At 44.8% G+C, this 21,029-nt stretch overlaps 1 protein-coding gene across 1 annotated transcript in view; it reads left to right on the forward strand.

Annotated features, from left to right (window-relative positions):
- Positions 1 to 21,029, forward strand: part of JAG2 (jagged canonical Notch ligand 2) — a 100,382-nt gene that overhangs the window by 23,761 nt on the left and 55,592 nt on the right. Inside the window, 1 exon segment of the mRNA XM_030558599.1 lies at positions 19,612 to 19,666. Within this exon segment, the coding sequence (XP_030414459.1) occupies positions 19,612 to 19,666 (55 nt within the window).

Genomic DNA, 21,029 nt, shown 5'->3' on the forward strand with positions numbered 1-21,029 from the left:
TTGCCTGGTACTGCAGTTGGGCTTACTGGCCTGTAATTAGCAAGACTGCCCCTTGAGCCTTTTAAAAAAATTTGGTGTCACATTAGCTATTTTCCAGTCATCTGGTACAGAAGCTGATTTAAATAAGTTACCTGCCACAGTTAATAGTTCTGAAGAAACTCAAAAATGTGAAATTTCAGAATTCTTGTGTGAATGCAGTCTGATCCTGGTGACTTATTACTGTTTAATTTATCAATTTGTTCCAAAACCTCTTCTAATGACAACTCGGTCTGGGACAGTTCCTCAGATTTGTCACTTAAAAAGAATGGCTCAGGTTTGGGAATCTCTCACATCCTCAGCGTTGAAGACCAATGTAAAGAATTCACTTAGTTTCTCCGCAATGGCCTAATCTTCCTTGAGTGCTCTTTTAGCATCTCGATCATCTAGTGTCCCCACTGGTTGCGTACTAGGTTTCCTGCTTCTGATGTACTTAAAAATTTATCTTCTATTTTTGAGTCTTTGGCTAGCTGTTCTTCAAATTCTTTTTTTGGCCTTCCTAATTATATTTTTACACTTCATTTGCCAGAGTTTATGCTCTCTGTGTTTCCTCAATAAGATTTAACTTCCACTTTTTAAAGGATGCCTTTTTGCCTCTCTCTCTACCCTCTCTATGTGAGTGACAGATTGGTAAAGGAGAAAACCAAAAGAAGTAGTTTTTTGTTTCCTGAGACTTTTTAAAATAGGAGAAAAATCCTTGGATGAAATCTTGGCCCAGCTGAAGTCGGTCAAGCCTGTATTTCACCCCTGTTCTTGACTGGTTATAGTGATGTGAAGGTGCACTGCTGTCTAACAGATACAGTCCTTGCAGAGTTTGGCCTCAAGATTAGGTTTGATATTTGGCTCAGCAATATGGGTATTAAGCTGGTCCCAGGTTTTTGAACAGACTGACAAACTGGGTCCAATTACTGAGTAGAATGAGGCCAGGGAATACCAGTTAACCTTTAGCAAAGCCTTGTCATGAAATTCTTCAAGACTATCGTAACAGGATAGTTACAGTTTAAGGGTGCATGTCTACAGTGAGTTTTTCAATGTAGCTGTTTGTTTGAGTCGTCTTTCTGTAAACTTATTTTTCTCCTGAGACCTAAAAAATGGAATTTTGTTGAAATTACAACAGACTGGTAAGTAAGTGCATCTTTAGTCTCTTATTTTTGTATTATTGTAGCACGTAGGAGTCAAGTCCTGGACCAGAATCCAATTGTGCTAGGTGCTTTATAAACAGAGAACAAAAAGATCCCTGCCCCTAGGGGTGCTGCATAAACAGTGAACCAGATGTCTTGGTTAATGACACAAATGTATGTTGCTGGTGGACAAATCGGCATAAGATGTTTCTTTTAATTTAAAAATAAAAAAAATCTTCTCAATGACAAACTCCTTGGTTGGATCACCTTTCTGTAACGTAGATCCTGACAAAGTCTAGACTTGTCCTTAGTGTTAACCAGGAAAGCTCTTTTTTGGTTTGTTTATGTGACTAGCTGTCAATGGATGGTTTTCCATCTAGATGAACTTGTCTTGTGGAGACGTTAATCATCTGCATATGAAGCTTCCATTTCTTCATTTTTCTTTACATGTAGTAAAGGAGCCTCAAATTAACAGTTCTAAACACTTTTTTGGCCTTATTCAGTGTGTGTGTGTAGTTAGTCAGTAACTGTAGCAATCCCACAGAATTTTTTTTTTTACTATTTATTAAGTCTGTTTTCCGTTTTTATTGTGATGTATTTTAAGTGGCAAAGCCAGCAGCTTCTCTTGCACAGTCATATTTTAGAAGTAACTACATTTAGTGGACTCCTGTATGTAAGCAATGCACTCGGGTTTTGTATGGTGGCTTTTACTAACTTTAATGGTGAGAACATGTACATAACCTTACAGAAATCACTGTAATATCACGCTGCTTTGTGACTTTGTTCTGTGTCATAATTACCGCTACCTTTGAATTTGGGGGTGGAGTGAGGGGGAGAATATTTTAGTATCTCAGGGTATGTCTACATCTAAATTTTGCAGCGCTGGTTGTTACAGCTGTATTAGTACAGCTGTATAGGGCCAGCGCTGCAGAGTGGCCACACTTACAGCAACCAGCGCTGCAAGTGGTGTTAGATGTGGCCACACTGCAGCGCTGTTGGGTGGCTTCAAGGGGGGTTCGGGGAACGCGAGAGCAAACAGCGGGGAAGCAGGTCTCCTTCCCCGGTTTGCTCCAATGTTCCCCGAATCCCCCTGCAAGCAGATGTCCTTCCCCGCGGTTTGCTCTCGCGTTCCCCGAACCCCCCTGCAAACCGCGGGGAAGGAGACCTGCTTGATTACCAGAGAGGTATCCTCAGGTATGCTGGGATACCTGCTTATTCCACGGAGGTCAAGAAAAGCGCTGGTAAGTGTCTACACTTGATTACCAGCGCTGGATCACCAGCACTGGATCCTCTACACCCGAGACAAAATGGGAGTACGGCCAGCGCTGCAAACAGGGAGTTGCAGCGCTGGTGATGCCCTGCAGATGTGTACACCTCCTAAGTTGCAGCGCTGTAACCCCCTCACCAGCGCTGCAACTTTGTGATGTAGACAAGCCCTCAGACTGAAAATTCCCTTCCTTGAAAGCCTGCTATTCTATGATCTGGGATTGTCTAGCTTAGTCAGTCTAGGGAGAGGATACAATTAAAAATGTCCAAGCTAGTGGCTAGAATTGACTGCCTGGAATTAAGAGCCCACATAATTGGAACTTGACCTGTCCAAGAACAGGAGTTATATGTAAACATGCTGGAGATTACAGCCTAGACAGCTAGCATTCTTCTCTTTACCTTCCCGCCCCTCCCTCAGGAGTGCACTCTGTCCCATGTGATCTTTATGGTTGCCATGTACTTGGCAGGAAAGGAGAATACTTAATGATGTAATGAGTCTCCTTGGTTAATCCGGAGACCACTCGTAAAGATTTGGGAGTGAAAGATCAGACCTTCCTCTAGGGAGGTGTTGGGAGGGAATCGCTAATGTCTGAATTCTCATGGCTCAGCTAAAGAACTGCATTAGCAAGGGGGCATGTTCTTCAATCACTGGAGAAGGAGGCTGCTATATGCCTTTGCACCAATTGCTCTGGCAGCGAAGGTACTGGCAAAACTTAGTTGAAACAAAATTTGATCCTAATATCTCTATACTGGTGCAGAGAAGTGTGGTTGTGAACTCTGTTTCAGATAGCAATGCAAAGTGTCCATCAAGTTGTGATTCAGGCTTTGGATCCTCAAAACTGGGGCACCTTACTTCATCCCAGCCCCAGAGTCTTCGTTGATAGCTTGGCTTGTAAAAGAGTGTGTGTATAGATGGAGGAAATTGTATTTCAGAGCAGGTGAGTAATGTCCTTCTGGTGGATGCAAGAGGGGGGATAATTGCTAATGGAAAAAGCTTGCTTGGGTGTGGGGTTTGTTTCAAGATTTTATTTGGGTAGATGGGTGTGTCAATGTAATTCTTTTCATGGTCGAAAGGCTTATTTGAAGAGGAAGAATTTTTTTTGCAACACTTTTTTTTTTCTTCTTCTTCTTCTTCTTAGATTGATGAATCCAGAGTCTGAAAAACTTGACCTGGCCATGGTCCTAAGTTTCTGAGCCCTTCAGCTGGGTTTTGTGGGTTTTTTTGTTTGTTTGTTTTTGTTTTTGTTTTTGGTATCTGCCAAGAGGCATGTAACTATCTTTGTAGTAGTTGACCTAGTTTGAAAATAGGTTTTAACAATGCTTGTTTAAAATTGAGGCAAGGCTGCTACCACTGTTACAGATGTCTGTAAAATAGCTATTTGATCACTCCTCTTAATACACAAAGTATAACTGTTTGGCTTAGATTCCTTTTTGGAATCTAGTTTGGGACTCCCTAGGCCCAGGACTTTTTTCCAAGGTAAGGGGAATGGTGGTGGTTAGGATGTTCCTTCTCTTCAGCTGGCCAATTCTTGCACGTAGGGTTTGTTGCAATTTTAACTTCACATCTAGAACATCCCTAAAGCTTCTTGCTTTCCAGGAGTGATATAAAGAAAATGTGTTTTTGGTTTGGGGTGGGTTGGTTGGTTTATTTGTTTTTTTGTATTATAAGTGAAGGAAAAAGTTACTTCTCTTCAGAAAAACTGAAGAGATCACTGCAGGATTCTCTAACCTCAATTCTCATCTTTTTGAGATCTCATTCTCGCACCTTGTTTTTCCTTTCTCTTGGGTGCATCTTGTCAAGATCTTGAACTAGCTGTTCTTTGCCTCCCATGCAGCTGAGTGAACTAACTGGATTGTTTTGGAGAGCAGCATCTGTACCCAATCCCCTTGCTATCAGACAATGAGTAGGAGTCTGGATAGTGTTCTGTCTCACTAACCTAAAGGTTCTCTTAAGACGTCTTCCCCTCCCACCCCATTCTTAAGAGCTGGGAGATTCAGCCATACTGCACTGGATTAATAGGTCCAGCTGGACAGGAAGCAATGGTGAGAGGTTCTTTCTATTAGTTCACTGACCCTTGGTAACTATCAAGTCAGAATAATACTGCTCTGTGAAGTGCAAGAGGCCTGAAGTGAGGCAATCAAAATGACAGAATTGAGCATCTCTACAACATAAAAGCATCTATTTTTTTTTTCCTCTGAGGCATGCCAGGGATAAGTGATGTCACTCGATACTGGTGGGATCCTGCTTCACTGAAGACTGCAGACTGTGAAACTGGAGTAGACAATGCATACAGAAGTGCTAATTTAACCATGGAACAGAAAATATACACTTTGTAACATTTGGATGTAGAGAGGTTCACTAGCCAGTCTTTTCCATTTTATAATGCATTCATTGTTTCTTCCAACCTTCTCATCCTATTAAAATATTGATTAAACTGTTTTAATGACGACAGAATCCGAAATGCAGTTGAAATGCTGTTAATTAAGGGTAGGTCCCTTTTAATATACAGTGGCTTGTTATAGAATCTGAAACAAGAAACAATACATCTAGGGCAGTGTTTCTCAAACTGGGGTCCTTGCATGTGTAGGGAAAGCCCCTGGCGGGCTGGGCCGGTTTGTTTACCTGCCCCGTCCACAGGTCCGGCCGATTGTGGCTCCCACTCATCGCGGTTCGCTGTTCCAGCCCAATGGGAGCTGCCGGAAGCGGTGTGGGCCAAGGGACTTACTGTCAGCCACTTCCAGCAGCTCTCATTGGCCTGGAGGAGTGAACTGCAGCCAGTAAGCCGCGATCGGCTGGACCTGCGGATGGGGCAGATAGATAAACCGCCCTGGCCCGCCAGGGGCTTTCCCTACACAAGCAGTGACCCCAGCTTGAGAAACACTGATCTTGGGTCACTTCCAGCTAACAGACTTAAAATTTGCAGTTATACAAAAAAAAATCTTTTGAACGTGAAGGGAGGGTTACAAATTAACCTCAAGTTAACTACAGTCTAATTGTGGTGTGTACATCAACAGGCTAAGTATGATTTAAATGAATCTTTCTTGGTATGTTAATGTCCTTGAAATTAGGATTTGATCCATTGTGTGGTGGTTGCTTTTTGAGAATATATCATAAGTGTTAAAAGTTTAACCCATGAAAAGACACTGCCTAACAAAACTAACTTTTTATTTTTGGGTCTGTTTAATAAAAATCATTCAAGTGGTTTTGGTCAACATGAAGCCTTAAAATCATCCTGAAGACACTGGTTCAGTTTTATTTAACAAGTATTTAAATGCATCTCTTCAGAAACCTGAACAAGTAGTCTAATGATACTTCATCAGATAGTTCTCTTTAGCTCACAGACAGTAGTATTTCTTTGGAGGAAAATAGAAACTGAACGTTTGCATAACTGGTAGCCTTTGACACATTCTCAATTGCTTCATTCACATGTACACTTGATTGGGTTTAATCACTTTCTAATTGAAAGAGGAAACTTGCATATCAAAGTAAAAAAAACTTATAGTGCTGTCAGCTGTTCTTAATATCTTGATATGTCAGTAACTCATTTGGGGGAGGGGGAGAGAATTGTCTTCATCGTTGTGGTAGCAAATGCTGCACTAGAACAGTAAATGCTATCTGATATCAAACAGCTTCCATTAATTGCTTCATATAACATACAAGTTGATATTTTATCAATTTTCATACTGATAAGAGAATGTGCAGTAGTTTTGACTTTTCAAAGTAGCTTCACTGGACATATTGCTTCTGAGAGTTTTTTATAGTTAAAAAACCATAGGTGACTAAGTCTCTATGCAAGAACAATGACAGGTTGTATTAATAGGGAAATCTTGTCTAGACTACTAGTTTATATTCTAATTTAAATGTACTTAAAACTAACCCTAAATCGCTTGATCTAGTTCTGACTTTTTGGAGCTATGCTTCTGGCTGACGCTTTAATAGCATTATAGGGGATTTTTTTTTCCTAATAAAAGAAGATATCAAATGTAAATAAGGCGTGGCCTGGGGGGGGGGGGCGGAGAGAGCAGTGCTACTACTGGCTTCCATAAATCTTCGCCAAATTGCTGCCTTTAGGGATGCAAACAATGTTCTGGTATAGAACACCTTGTATTGGAGAAGAATTTTGTCTTGCATGTGGCAGAAGATAAGGCCTTCTAGGTAATGTTTATTTCTAGCTGAAGAGCTTGATCTTTGCTACATTCAACCAGTCTTGCGTTTGTAAATTTGATCTTTCAGTACTATTATCAAAATCATGCTCGATCTAGTATTGGTACATATCTGTCACTATTGTGAGCAGGTAATGAGTGTTAAATTGAACTTATGATAAGGTAAGTATATACAATATTTATATATAATGTTAATGCAGTCACATGACTACTGGATAACTTGATAGTTGGACTATAATCTTAGGTGTCTCAAGATGCAGCATATATCCTTCAAAGAGGTAATTGGAGAGTCTAGTAGCTCTATGGATGTCAGATGGATATCTGCTGTTATCTTAACTGGGGATGCAAAAAGGCTAATAAAAACCTTTGTATTTCATAGAACAGACCCATTATCAGCTTGAAAAAAGTGTAGGGCTTTTTGTTTTTGTTTTGCAGATGTTGAAACTGTAATAGTTGTACGTGCACTAAATTGAGGACTAAGTTATGGAGTTGTCTCTTGTTTTAGTGTTAACTGTATCCTAGATGAGACCTTTTTCCTACCACAAAAATTAATTCCTTTGTTTAAATATATTGAATACTTGAAGTTGAGGATGAGGTTAGAAGCTGAGATGGCAATGTGTATTGGTGTATTTTTCTAGAGAGGTAGAAGAGCAAACAGCGAATTGGAGCATATTTTGATTTTGGTAGAGGCTCTGATACCACACTCATAACTGAACAGCTGAATAAAATGATTATGCAAAAGCACTCATGCTCTTTTCCACAGCCAAGTAGAAATCGGGAAATTTCATAACTGAGAACTGCCCTAACTGAGAATGTCACTGAAGTATAATGAAAGAACTATTAAAAGATAACCTGCAGGTGAACAAATGTAGTACTCGATAGCATTTTTAAAATGAAACTTCTTGGCAATGCCTTTAATAGTCATATACTCACATTGGTACAGTGGTAGTTTAAAAAAATGACATTCATAATCCAGCTTGTCATAACCTATTGTCTTACTATCCTTGTACTTACAACTTGGAAACAGAATATTAGAAAGCCTTGAGATAGAGAGAGCAGTCTCAGAGCCGAGAGGGTCACCGAACCAAGACAAAGAACTCACACCCAAACTTCCCTCCACCCAGTTTTGAAAGTATTTTGTCTCCTGATTGGTCCTCTGGTCAGGTGTTTCAGGTCACTGTTTGTTAACCCTTTTATAGGTGAAAGAGACATTAACCCTTAGCATCTGTTTTATGACACAGCTATTTTGTATTAGGCAGAAGTAGATATTAAAGACCAGTGAGAGTGTGGGATACCAGCAAGTCTCCAAATTTAATGGCATGGGTCCTTTCTTCATCCCTTTTCTGGCCCTATTTATGTCTAAGTTTTGAGATGTCGCCTTTAAACATCATTTTGCGGCGGTGGGGCAGGGAGAAAGTACTTTTAGTGTAATTACTCAGTTTTATAAAACTGTCTTGCACCTTTCAATAGTCAACATTCTTATATTTGTATTAATTAATAATTTAAAATTTGAGTCCAAAACTTAAGTTGCATATGTGTGATCATGCAGTTCGTGACTGTCAAAACCATACAATTTTTCTGCACCTTACTTGCATAGCATCTTGCAATTTTATTCTTGTACACTTGTCATATTGGTGTGGCATATCTTATTTTAGCATTCTGGGCACCTCTGTGTTGTAAATTTTTCTCTTTAGCGAACGTGCAGCCTTTCCTTGGTGTAATTCAGGGAATGAGGCCATTTGCCTAAGCTGACTTTGGTGACCTGTGTATACCAGGAAATTTTTGTTGCTCCAAATATTGTAAATAGAGCGGTGTGTATATCCAGTACAAGAAGCTGCAAGCTGATATAAGGTTGTTGAAAAATCCATAAGTTCTTCTTCGAGTGATTGCTCATATCCATTCCAGTTAGGTGTACGCGCCGCGCGTGCACATTCGTCGGAAAACTTTTACCCTAGCAACTCAGTGGGCCGGCAGGTCGCCCCCTAGAGTGGCGCCACCATGGCGCTCCATATATACTCCTGCCGGCCCACCCGCTCCTCAGTTCCTTCTTACCGCCCGTGTCGGTCGTTGGAACAGTGGAGCGCGGCTTAGCTGACCTCCACTTCCCTAGCTACTCGTTTTCTCGTATATAATTATGCAGTTAGAACCCTTTTATATATATATTTGTATGGTTAGTTTAGTTAGCGGGGTTCAGGAAGTAGCCCCTTCCATGAGCCCAGTGCCGGAGCCATGCATGGCTCACCGGGTTTTAAAAAGGGGCCCGGCTTGCCAGAAGCCGCGGCCGAAGAGAGATCTACATGACTCCTGTTTGAAGTGCCTCAGGGAATCACACTTGACAGATAAGTGCCCCATTTGCAAGGCTTTTAAGCCGAGAACAAAAAGGTGCGGGACTTTCACTTGCCCCTCCACCTTGGGCGCGGAGCGATGTTCAAGCGGCGGGCAGAAGCGCCTCCTCGGCACCGGACCCCGCCGGTACCACCAAGGCCTTTCGGCACCGACCGTCGCCGGCACCGATGTCGACTCGGCACCGCTCCCTTCTTCCGAGGTCGAGAGAGTCTACGATTCCTGCTGGTGCCTGGCGGCTCCCCGGCACGCGCCGTGGTTGAGCCCCCTGCTCCCGCTACTTCCGTGCCACCTGCATCGCAGCCAGAGAGCTCGCCTCAGTTGCGTTATCCGGCACCGTCACCTGCAGAGGCACCGATGACTTCGGCTCCGTCGATTCCAGTCCCCCAGGACCAGGGAATCCGCTGCCTGGCAGCTCCCCGGCTCGCGCCGTGGTAGAGCTTACTGCTCCTGCTGCTTCTGTGCCAGCTGCACCACAGCTAGACAGCTCGTCTAAGATGGCTCGCCCGGCACCGACGACGTCGGCACCGTCGATCCCGGTCCCACGAGGGCCGTAGAATCCGGTGCCTGACGGCTCCCCGGCACGCGCCGTGGTTGAGCGTATTGCTCCTGCTGCTTCCGTGCCAGCGGCACCGCAGCCAGAGAGCTCGTCTACTCGGATCGCCCGGCGCTGACACCTGCTACGACACCGATGACGTCGTCACCGTCGATCCCGGTCCCACAAGGGCCGTAGAATCCGGTGCCTGACGGCTCCCCGGCACGCGCCGTGGTTGAGCGTATTGCTCCTGCTGCTTCCGTGCCAGCGGCACCGCAGCCAGAGGGCTCGTCTACGTCGGATCGCCCGGCACCGACACCTGCTGCGGCACCGATGGCGTCGGCACCGTCGATCCCGGTCCCACACGGGCCGTAGAATCCGGTGCCTGACGGCTCCCCGGCACGCGCCGTGGTTGAGCGTATTGCTCCTGCTGCTTCCGTGCCAACGGCACCGCAGCCAGAGAGCTCGTCTACGTCGGATCGCCCGGCACCGACACCTGCTGCGGCACCGATGACGTCGGCACCGTCGATCCCGGTCCCGCAAGGGCCGTAGTATCCGGTGCCTGACGGCTCCCCGGCACGCGCCGTGGTCGAGCTAATGCTCCGGCTGCTTCCGTGCCAACGGCACCGCGGTCAGAGAGCTAGTCTAAGTCGGATCGCCCGGCACCGACACCTGCTGCGGCACCGATGACGTCGGCACCGTCGATCCCGGTCCCGCAAGGGCCGTAGAATCCGGTGCCTGACGGCTCCCAGGCACGCGCCGTGGTTGAGCTCCTGTTCCGGCTGCTTCTATCGGCACCGTCGATTCCAGTCCCACAAGGGCTATCGAATCCGGTGCCCGACGGCTCCCCGGCACGCGCCGTGGTTGAGCGTATTACTCCCGCTGCTTCAGTGCTGACGGCACCGCAGCCAGACAGCTTATCTAACTCGGTTCGCCCGGCACCGGCACCTACCGAAGCTCTGATGACCTCGGTACCGTGGATCCCGGCCCCACGAGGGCCGTCGAATCCGGTGCCTGACAGCTCCCCAGTACGCACTGTGGTTGAGCCTGCTGTTCCCTGCACGCCGGAGATGTTACCAACGGCGAGGGCTCTCAGTGCCATGACAGAGTCAGTGCTGCCTGACCCGGGCACCGCCGGTACGGGTAATACAGTCTCTTCAAGGGACTGTCCCCTGTCAGTACAGCAGAGCGGCACCGTCCATGATCACGGTCCCGCAGACACTCCAAGTCCTGTCGGCACGCCGGACACCACTGGCAGTCCCGGTACTGTTTTCCTCGGTACTGGTCACACTCGCTGCACCGGTCGGTATCCCGTTCGCCGACCCGCTATCGGCACCGTTCCGACATCTGGCACCGGGGCAGGTACCTTGACTCCTGTAGCTCTTCTCCGAGCCTCGAGATCTCGGTCGACCTCCCGACACCGTTCTGGTTGCGGGTCTGGATCTCGTTCCAGGTACCGATACGCCTCCCGATGCCGGTCCCCGGTGCCGAGTTGGGCAAGGTCCGAGTGAGTCAGAGACTCGGCCCGTGCCTTCTTTTAGTACCTCCATGGCCATCCGGACACGCATCCGTGTCATCCCATATGCGCAGATTTTATGCTCAGGACCACGATCCTGATATCATGGCCAGCGGGCGCCAGCCCCGAAGCAGAAAGAGCCTTGGCGAATGCAAGGTGTACTCTGCAGGGGCCCTGCGCCTCTGGGTAGCAAAGCAACAAGCCTTGCTTAGCTGCGATAATTATAGCACCTGGGTGGAGGAGTTTCTCCCTCGAACCTCCCACCTAGAGTTCGCTGCCGTCTTGGAGGACGGGGGAAAGAATTTACCCTTTGTTGGTAAAGGCATCTTCGCGGCAGAGACAGCCCCAGACTGCGAAGCCTGCTGGACAATAGGGTCCTAATGCGTCTCAGCGTGTATACGCTTGCGACCAAACGCAGGCCTTTATGGCCCCAGCCGCCATACTCTGTGCCTAGCCAGAGGCAGAACTCTGGAAAACGGCAAGGCCAAGGTGGTCGCAGACAAACGTCAGGCCCCCTAAAAAGCCAGAGTCGAGGTCCCTCGCAATTACCACTGGGACCAAAGACGGACCTTCCAAGGTTCGTCGGAGGGCGGTGTACCAGTCGCAGGACGGGATCCTGATCCCGCTTTCTCCTGGCATGGCCCCAGTTACTTTTAGATCGCTGGGTCCTGCGCACGATGGAGCATAGGTACCACCTTTAAATTGCTCCAGCCCTGTCCCCCTTCAGCGGACGAAAGGGGCTAGGGGTTTTACTCCCGTTATGCCCTAGTTCCCCACTCGAACACAGGTCTCAGACCTCCCTGGTCCTGCATGGACTCAACCGGTTTGGGATAAGGTTGAAGTTCTGCAGGGTATCCCTGGGAACCATTATTCCATCCTTGCCTCCTGGGGGCTACTATGCCGCCCTGGATAGGAAGGACGCGTACTTTCGCAATGCCATCTTCCCTCCGCACGGGAGATGCCTCCGCTTTATAGCCAGCGGTGAATACTCCCGGTTTACGGCCATAGTCGCCGCCTACCGTAGCTATGTCGGATATGCGTTTTTCCGTATTGGGACGATTCGCTTATCCGAGGAGACTCTGACACACAACCCACTCAGCCGTGGGCATCGTCACGGTCTTATTCACAGATCAAGGCCTGATGATTACTATAGAGCAATCCACTCTGGTTCCCACGCAGAGGTTGGGCTTCCTAGGGGCTATCTTGGTCTCCTACCTAGCCGGAGCCTGCTTATCGCAACTGCGGTTTTAGGCGATGGCATCAATCATCTGAGGTCTGAAGGCTTTCCCAACGACCTCAGCTCGTTCTTGTCTCAGTCTCCTGGGTCCATGGTTGCCCGCAAGTTTGTAACCAAACACGCCAAGCTCCGCCTCCGTCCTCTCCAAGTCCGGCCCACCTCGGCGTACCGCTTGGACAGGGAGCCAATGGTCATGGTAGTCACCGTTCCCTCGAACGCCTTAGGCTCCCTAGAGTGGTGGCTAACCCCCTCCTTGGTGTGGACAGGATGCGGTTTCATCCGCCCCAGCCCTCACTGCCCCTGACGGCGGACGCATCATCTCTCTGCTCGAGTGCTCATGGTCACCTCCGAGCTTAAGGCCTTCGGTCTTCTAGGGAGCTGGCATTCCTCATTAATGCCCCAAAAATCAGAGTAGTCCGCCTGGCATGCCAGGGGTTCCAGCGGCAGCTGCGAGGCCGTTGTATCTCGGTGTTTACAGCCAACACAATGGCCAGGTGCTTCATAAGCATTCAGGGGGGACATAGTCCTCCCCCTTTTTTTTTGTCAGGAGGCCATCCATTTCCGGGTCTTTTGCATGGCCCGCTCGATGGAGCTGGCGACGTCCTTTCTCCCAGGCGTTCGGAACGTCTTATCTCTTTGACTCAGCAGGTCTTTCCTGTCTTACGAGTCATCACTCTGCCCCATGTGAGGCGTCCCGCTTTCCGGAAGTGGAAATGGTTCCTCACACAGACCTGTTCGCTCACCGCGAGTGCAGGAAATGCCAGGTGTTCTGCTCCTTCCAAGGTCTCTCCTCGGAATCGATCTTGGACGCATTCCTGATACCGTGGAACGGCCAACTGCATTATGCCTTCCCGCTGTTCCCACTGGTTCGTTACGTCCTGCTCAAATTCCGCAGGGGCGGAGCGTGCGTCATCATGATCACTCCAGAGTGGTCCAGGCAGCACTGACATACCACGTTGCTCGGCCTGTCAGCCCAGACCTCATCACTCAGGGCAATGACAGGCTTCGTCACTCGGACCTGCAGCCTCTTCGCCTCACGGTGGCTCCTGCGTACCTGAGTTGGGGTGACAGGCAGCCTTCCACCTGGTCAACGTACCGAGCCAGGTGGAAGCGTTTCCTTTACAGCTGCAGTACGCTCGATCTTGCTCCTGCTGAGGTCTCGATCCCCTCTATTTGGCCTGCCTCTGGCCTTCAGCGGCAGGATCTGGCGGTATCATCGCTGAGGATACTCTCAGCAGCCGTCCCTACCTTCCAGCAGGCTAAGATGGACGTTCAGTGTCCCACGCTCTATGGGTTCGAGGTCCCTCAAGGGCTTGGAGCGCTTGCACCCTCGGGTGCGCCGCCCAGCCCCGCCCTGGGGCCTCAACCTAGTCTTGGCCAGACGGGTCTCTGAGATCAGAGCTCTTACGAAGGTTCCACAAAGACAAGGTGCAGTTGTGACCGCACCCGGCTTTCCTCCCTAAGGTGTTTTGGCCTTTCATGTTACCCACAGCTCAACGCAATGGGCATAACCGTTGCACTCCTTGGACATCTGTGGAGTGCTCGCATTATGTTGTGCTGACAGAATCATTTCCTAAGGTGCCCCAGCTCTGCCCCGGTAGCGGGCCAAAGGGAGGGCTTGCTTGTTTTCCTCTCAGAGGATCTCATCTTGGGAGATGGCGGACATCCCCACTTGTTCTGATTTGGCTCATATTTCCCCAAGCCACATCACCGTGCATTCTACCAGGGCTCAGGCTTCATCTGCCGCCTTGCTGGCTCGTGTTTCTACCCACGAGACCTGTCGCGAAGCTCCATTGGTCCTCGGTCCTTACCTTTGCTTCGCAGTATGCCCTGGTTCAGCAGTCAAGAGAGGCTGTAGCCTCTGGCTCGGCAGTTTTATTCTGCCACATTTCACTCCGACCCCACCGCCTTTGTAAGGCTTGGGATTCACCTAACTGGAATGGATATGAGCAATCACTCGAAGAAGAAAAGACGGTTACTCACCTTTGTAACTGTTGTTCTTCGAGATGTGTTGCTCATATCCATTCCGCACCCGCCCTCCTTCCCCACTGTCGGAGTAGCCGGCAAGAAGGAACTGAGGAGCGGGTGGGCCGGCAGGAGTATATATGGAGCGCCATGGTGGCGCCACTCTAGGGGGCGACCTGCCGGCCCACTGAGTTGCTAGGGTAAAAGTTTTCCGACGAATGTGCACGCGCGGCGCGTACACCTAACTGGAATGGATATGAGCAACACATCTCGAAGAACAACAGTTACAAAGGTGAGTAACCGTCTTTTTTGTATTACTTTAGAAATCATATACTACTGTGTAAGTATAGACTTGAGGCACTGCACCTTCAGCTGTGGGATTCACTATTACACACAATTTGAAATACATAAATTACCTCATAACTCTGTTCACACTTTTGGACTCCTATGAAAACCTTCTCTTAGCCTATATATGCACCTCTGTTACACTACAGTATGCAACTAAATTAGCTATGTATGCATTGTCAGTAAAGTTCTCTTCAGCTGTACACTTGATATGCTTGGCAAAATAAACCGGACACTCTCACCTCCGACAAAAACACCCTCTTTCAAAGTATCATAACTTGGTCAAATCTCATTTTCAGTGAGGGTTAATACTGTGCTGAATTAGTGTTTTTTTTTTTTTAACCCTCAGCTGTAAAAATACTTTAAAAAAAATGGATGTCTTGCCTTTTTATTTTAATTTTTTTTTAAAAAGAGAGGGGAGGTGCTAAAAATGTGTATACAATCCTCCTTAAAAGCTGAACTGCTTTTAAGCCTTTATGAAGAATGTTCACCTTTTGGAGAGAGTTCCAAACTGAAAAACATAACTGAAACTGAGGGTAAAAATGGATTATACCGCCTTAATTAACAAGAGTGGTCACTACTCTTCCAGAACTGTTCTGGTTTTGACAACCGGTTTCCCCTTTATAAGCCTTGGTCCCATCTTGCAAACAGTTGTGTGGGTGTTTTAAGCGAGGTGAGTAGTTTCAGTGAAATCAATGGGACTACTCATGCGGTTTTAACAAAAACAAAAAAAACTTTAAGCAACACATAAGTAGTTTATCGGATTAGGGGACCTACTGTTTACATTATTGGTGAATTGCATACAGGATTGGACTCCCTTTGAGTCCCCTTCCTCTGTTTATTTCAGAGGAATTTTAACCATCTGAAGAGAGACAAAGTGTTTGCACTCTAACAGCAAATTGATACTACATTTCATCTGAAATATGAATCTAATTTGTGGCAGAATCGTTACCACTAAGTATCTATCTTGCATGAGTTGGACTCTTAATCCATGAGACCTTCGGGTTCCAATGGACTTGACAAAGCTATTGCATTCTCTCATTTTAAGAAATGTGGAAGAATGTTGCTAGTTTGTGTTCTGGAATTGGGGATATTGGTGTATGCTGGTTAATAATTAGTGCACTTAATGTAAGGACAGTGATTCCTGGAGTGGGTCATGCTAAATACATGTTTGAAATGAAGATTCAGAGAAGCTGTGGAATAACTAAACTGGACTTTGCCTCAAACTTTCCTAGAATCTAGACTAAACTATAGCCATCTGAATAGATGGCAATTTAAAGAACTTTCTTGGACAGCAGAGACTATTTTTGAGTAACATTCAAGATGGATGGGAACTTTGCAGAATCCTTTTGGGATTGGTGTAAACAGAAATCATTGTCTCACTTTTTGCACATGCAGTAACCCACAGGTGCCTTTAATCTGGGCCTGATGTTTAGGCCGTCAAAAGCATGTAGCCTGTTTTAATGCAATTAAAACTGGATGCAATGGCACACTAGTGGTAGGAAGACCTTGAAGAGGTAAAAGTACAGACTAGAAAACTTTTGATCTCTTATAAATTAATAAAAGCAGGAACCTAAGCAAAATTCTGAGTTGGAGTTTGGGGGAAGGAATAGATGCTACCAAGCAGGGCTGGATTTGGGGGCAGGCAACCCAGGTGACCGCTGAGGGTGTTGGGTCTGGGGTCTTTTGTTGTTAGTGACAAAAGGGAAAATAATGTTTTGGTTTTTTTGTTTCAGGTATTCTGTATGTGGATTAGGGTGACCAGATGTCCTGATTTTTATAGAGACAGTCCCGATTTTTGAGTCTTCGTCTTATATAGGCTCCTGTTACCCCCCCATCCCAATTTTTCACACTTGCTGTCTTGTCATCCTAATGTGGATTCATTTTTCACTAACCTTCGAATGTTCTGGAACTTTGGAAGGTTCCATGAGATTCTACAGACTTTCTGAGAATTATGCTTTCCTTGAACCTCCTGGAATGTTGTCAGCCATACTCTTTTGGGCATATAAGGGGTGGGGTGTTGCCAATTGGTCAATGAGATATAAAAACAAAGTGAGAGCCCAGCTACAATATTGTGAATCTTGTTTTTATTGTGTAATTGTGAAAGTATACACTTGTTCTTAAACTCTGTTTTAATAGCAACTAATAAAGGACATATTTAATGAGACACTAGAGATATCTATCAAACTCCTGTCTATGCAACAGTATAAAAGAAATACTGTTACGTGTCTAAGCATGGCAAAAGAAGTAATGTTTGACAGTCGAGAGTGGTGAACGCATCTTTTCAAAGCTCATGGTCATTAAAACATATCTTTGGACGATGGCTGAGAGATTGACAGCCTGCTGTCTTATTCCTTGAAAATGCAGTTGGCCAGTCTTTGGATCTGTCTGATTCTCTGTGCTTCAGTTCACAAGGGTAAAGGCGAGAAAAGCATCCTTTTTGAACTATATGACTAGGGTTAATGTTCTAAGGCTGTCACCTACTGTAACGCTATTTAATACTGGTCCACCTGATCTTGGTGCCCAGTTAAATTTCTCAATGTTAGTACACTTTGGTTGTTATTAAAATTAAAATGTTTCTATAATCTTAGAAGTAAAAATGTTTTCCTCTATAGGGCACGAATAATACAGATTTACAGATCCTAGTGTGCAAATTTAGCATCTTAGATGACAGGGATAAATCATGTATGCAAATTGTGTATCGAAGTTGTGAAATAGGCCACAAATGTAATAAAAAATAAGGAATTCAAAAGCTTAACAAATGGGGAGGGGGGAAGACAACTCTGAAGATGCTCCTCGCCTGTGGTGCCATTTGATCTAGGGCCGGTATTTGAGCTCAGATTCTAGAGCAAGAGAGAAACTATATGTAATTCATCATAGATTGCAATATTCTTACTAGAACAATGCTCAGTAAGAGGGCTGCCAGAACATATGCTGAGAATCTCTTAACCACTAGAATACAACTTTCATGGAGTATTTGTCTATCCCTGTTGTATGTAGTTTCTGAGATCTTACATTTATACTCTAAATGAATAGTAGCCATGTAAGTAACGTGCATTTAGGTAGGTCTTAAAACTTTGAGTAGCACAGCTACATATCCTGTGAGGAACAGTTGAAATGATCCCTCTTACTTCTACTTTTGTTGTTTTGTTGTTAAAGGGGGTGGGGAAGGTCTTTTGAAAATGTAACACAGCAGCCTTCACACTTTGAACAAGTAATAAATTCTCTTTTTCCTAGCTATATGCTCTTACCAGCTGTCCTTTTCCAAAGCAATCTCTCACTAAAGAAAAGATACACTTCCCTGCCCCACACTGTCCCCTTGTTACCTCTTCCAGTGAGAAATTGGGCTAAATCTTTCCTGGTACTTTACTAAATGAAAAGTTATTTATACTAAAATTATCAGTTGACGAGCTGCAAAGTGCAGGAGTCTGCAGAATTCTAGAGAGAACCCTCAAACTATAACAAACTGCATTTTTAGCTGAAAGTGCATGAAGCACATTTGTTCGGAGATTGTAACCAATGTCCCCAATATTCACATAACTCAGCATTTTTGTATCTAAAAAAATGAGGTCTAGAAGATGCATGTCTAAATAGGCTCTGCTGACTTATTGTAGTATACCTGCAGGAACCAGAACAATTGACATTTTTAAAAATACTCTATTTATTTTTATCTTCTCGGGGTGCTGCACAAGTTGTTATGCTTTTAAAGCATGTAAACTTAGAAGTCTTAACAAGCTCTTTTTGAGAGGGGCTCAGTGCTAAAGAACTATAGTAAAACACTGGTATACAGCTGCTAATGTAAAGGTAGGGTAGCCCTAGATAGCCTTCCTTGCTGCCTCCTTCCAAAAATAACCATGTAAATTGACCCAGATTCCCTTTCCTAACAAGGGGCCTTCTATCTGAAAACTGAACTTGTCCAGGTCACTTCAACTCTGTAACTTGCTGTAATTAAGGAATGTTGCACATACTACATATTACACAAACAAGTGTAGTATATGAGAATGTGAGACTTTTTTTTTATGCCTCTAATTTAAGCATAAAGTTGTATGAATATTATGTTTCCCATAAGAGTCCTGGGGTGCTGTTGCACAGCTGGGTTTGTTTTAGTTAAATTTATATGAGCACTTTAGTTTGATGTAAACAAGACTGTAAGATAATATAGTAGGTAAACAGCTATTCTCAGTTGAAACTAAGGTCAAGTAAATATTTAGACCTACAAATAGGACTGTAGCTTCCCCTTTGAGTAAGTACAGCACTTAAATGTGCTAGACAGTTATGATTGGACTAATTGGATACTGTGGTGTAAACAATATTCAAGACTGTTGAAAGCTTTCAACTTGAAAGCTTTCTTCTTCTTCCCCACTGCTGCCTCCAAACTATAGCTACTTCATTGTAGATCACAAAACCTGGGAAGTGTTGTTGCTTTCACTCTTCTTTTTCCTAGAAAGGGAACATTGTTGTTCCCCAAAGAACGTTTTCCCCCACCCGACCCCCCATATATGCTCTGTTTAATTTTGCTGACAAGCCCAGCCTTTTCCAGGTGCATTCTTCACATTTCCCCTTTTTATGAAAAGATCAGTCAGTTTTCGGTAGGTCTTAATAATGAAACACTCTAAATCTAAACCAGGGATCAGTTTTAGATTATTGGATTTTTGGACATCTTCATGGTGGTTTTTCCTCTTCTTAATTTATTTTCTTAGCCTAAACACTTACTAGCTATTTCTTGTAGTTAATAGTGCCATACATGTGAAGTGTTTTTTGTTTTTGTTTGTTTGTTTATTTGAAATAGGACAGTAAGTTGTACAGTTGCGATGTTCTGCCTAACTGGAACTATAACTTGTTGGGTATAGAGGGACTTCGTGTGTGTGTTGTTTAAGCAACATAAACCAGCTCCGTTTCACAAACTAATGCTGCTAATGCAACATTTTAAGTAGTACCCTTGAAGATTTGAACCTTGGATCTCTCTTGGCAATAACACATGCCGATTCCAAATCACTTTTGTGGCTGGCTTTGTAAATATGGTTGGGTGGGTTGGTTGGTTTTGTTTAATTGGTATCTAACTGGTGTCTGTGTTTCTTTTCAGAGATCATTCACATTAATAATAGAAGCTTGGGACTGGGATAACGAAACAAAAAATGGTGAGTATTTCTGAAGAACTTCCATATTTCGCTCATCCAAAAGTATATTACACAGTGTACAGTCAAATTGTGTATGTTTGAAACTGGAATCTTGGATTTGGGAAGCATTTTCTGAATGCATGTGTCCTGGGATATTGCACTGAAAACTGGAAGTTTTTAACAGGGAAAAAATGTAGAGTGATAGTCACTAAAATTTCTAATGTGGCTTATTGTTAGAGGTAAATGAAACCTCAAAGCATAATAATCGGGCAGACTTCCATAAGCAAACACTATGAATAGCAGTTCTCTGATAGTGGAAAACTTATTAGTAGCCCGATGGAAGGAAAATGTGACTCATATTTTTGTCAAGCTATTTGAGGGACTGGATGATGGCAAGTGAATATATTCTAGTCATTGGTTCCTGATGCCCTGTAGTTCTTAATTTTGTTTCAAGGACAAGCAAGTCTTGAATGCTCTTGTTACTAGGGGAATTGTGCCCACACTACTGAACACTCCGCCCCTCACCCCCCCCCCCCATATATACACTCACACTCTCACACACACACACTCTCTCTCTCTCTCTCTCTCTTCCCTCTCCCCCCCCTTTGGCCTCTGCAACTCATACTTAACAAGTGTGGTTAGTTCCCAGTTTTCATGGGCATTAAACTAACTCCTATTTCTCTCATCCTCATCCATCAGAAGAAAGTGTACTTAAATATGATTGACCTCTCTAGTATGACCTCCATACTTTTGTGGTGTGAAATATAGATATAGACATAGAAGTAATATAATTCCTTTTCTTAGTTGTTTTTGCCCTATAATTTCATTGTCACGTTTTTTTTTTTTGGTTTTTAAAAAAAGTACTAATGTATTTACTAACTGACTTGTGCAGACAACATGGGCAAGGATGTCCCCCTGCTGTTTCTTGGAGAAACAGAACGTAATGTAACATTTAAAACACTTCTTCTCCCAATAGCATGAAAGAATCTAATTTGAACACACTGCTTAGGAGAACATATAAATGTGATATCGCATAACTTTTTGTCTTGATTAGTGGTGCTGGGTTCTGAATGTTAAGAGTAGTTAAAGCTTCATGATTTCTATGATGGCTGCTGTTAAAGCTGATTTAAATTTAGAGGAAGGTAAAAGAGAGGTTGGAAATCCTTAAAAACTTTGGCAAAAATTTCCCTTTTCAGACTAACCCAGGGCTCCCCCCCCACACACACTTTTGTATCAGCCCATTTAAGAGGACATCCATGATTATTCAAGTAATAGATGGATGCCTTCCTAAATGAGACCTAAAGCATAGGTTCTAGTAAAGGTTGGGTTATATGATGAAGTTTAAGATTTGAGAGTAAATGCTCTAAGGCTTGATGCAAACCTT

The sequence above is a fragment of the Gopherus evgoodei genome, chromosome 4, assembly GCF_007399415.2.
Source record: "Gopherus evgoodei ecotype Sinaloan lineage chromosome 4, rGopEvg1_v1.p, whole genome shotgun sequence".
Classification (NCBI taxonomy): domain Eukaryota; kingdom Metazoa; phylum Chordata; order Testudines; family Testudinidae; genus Gopherus; species Gopherus evgoodei.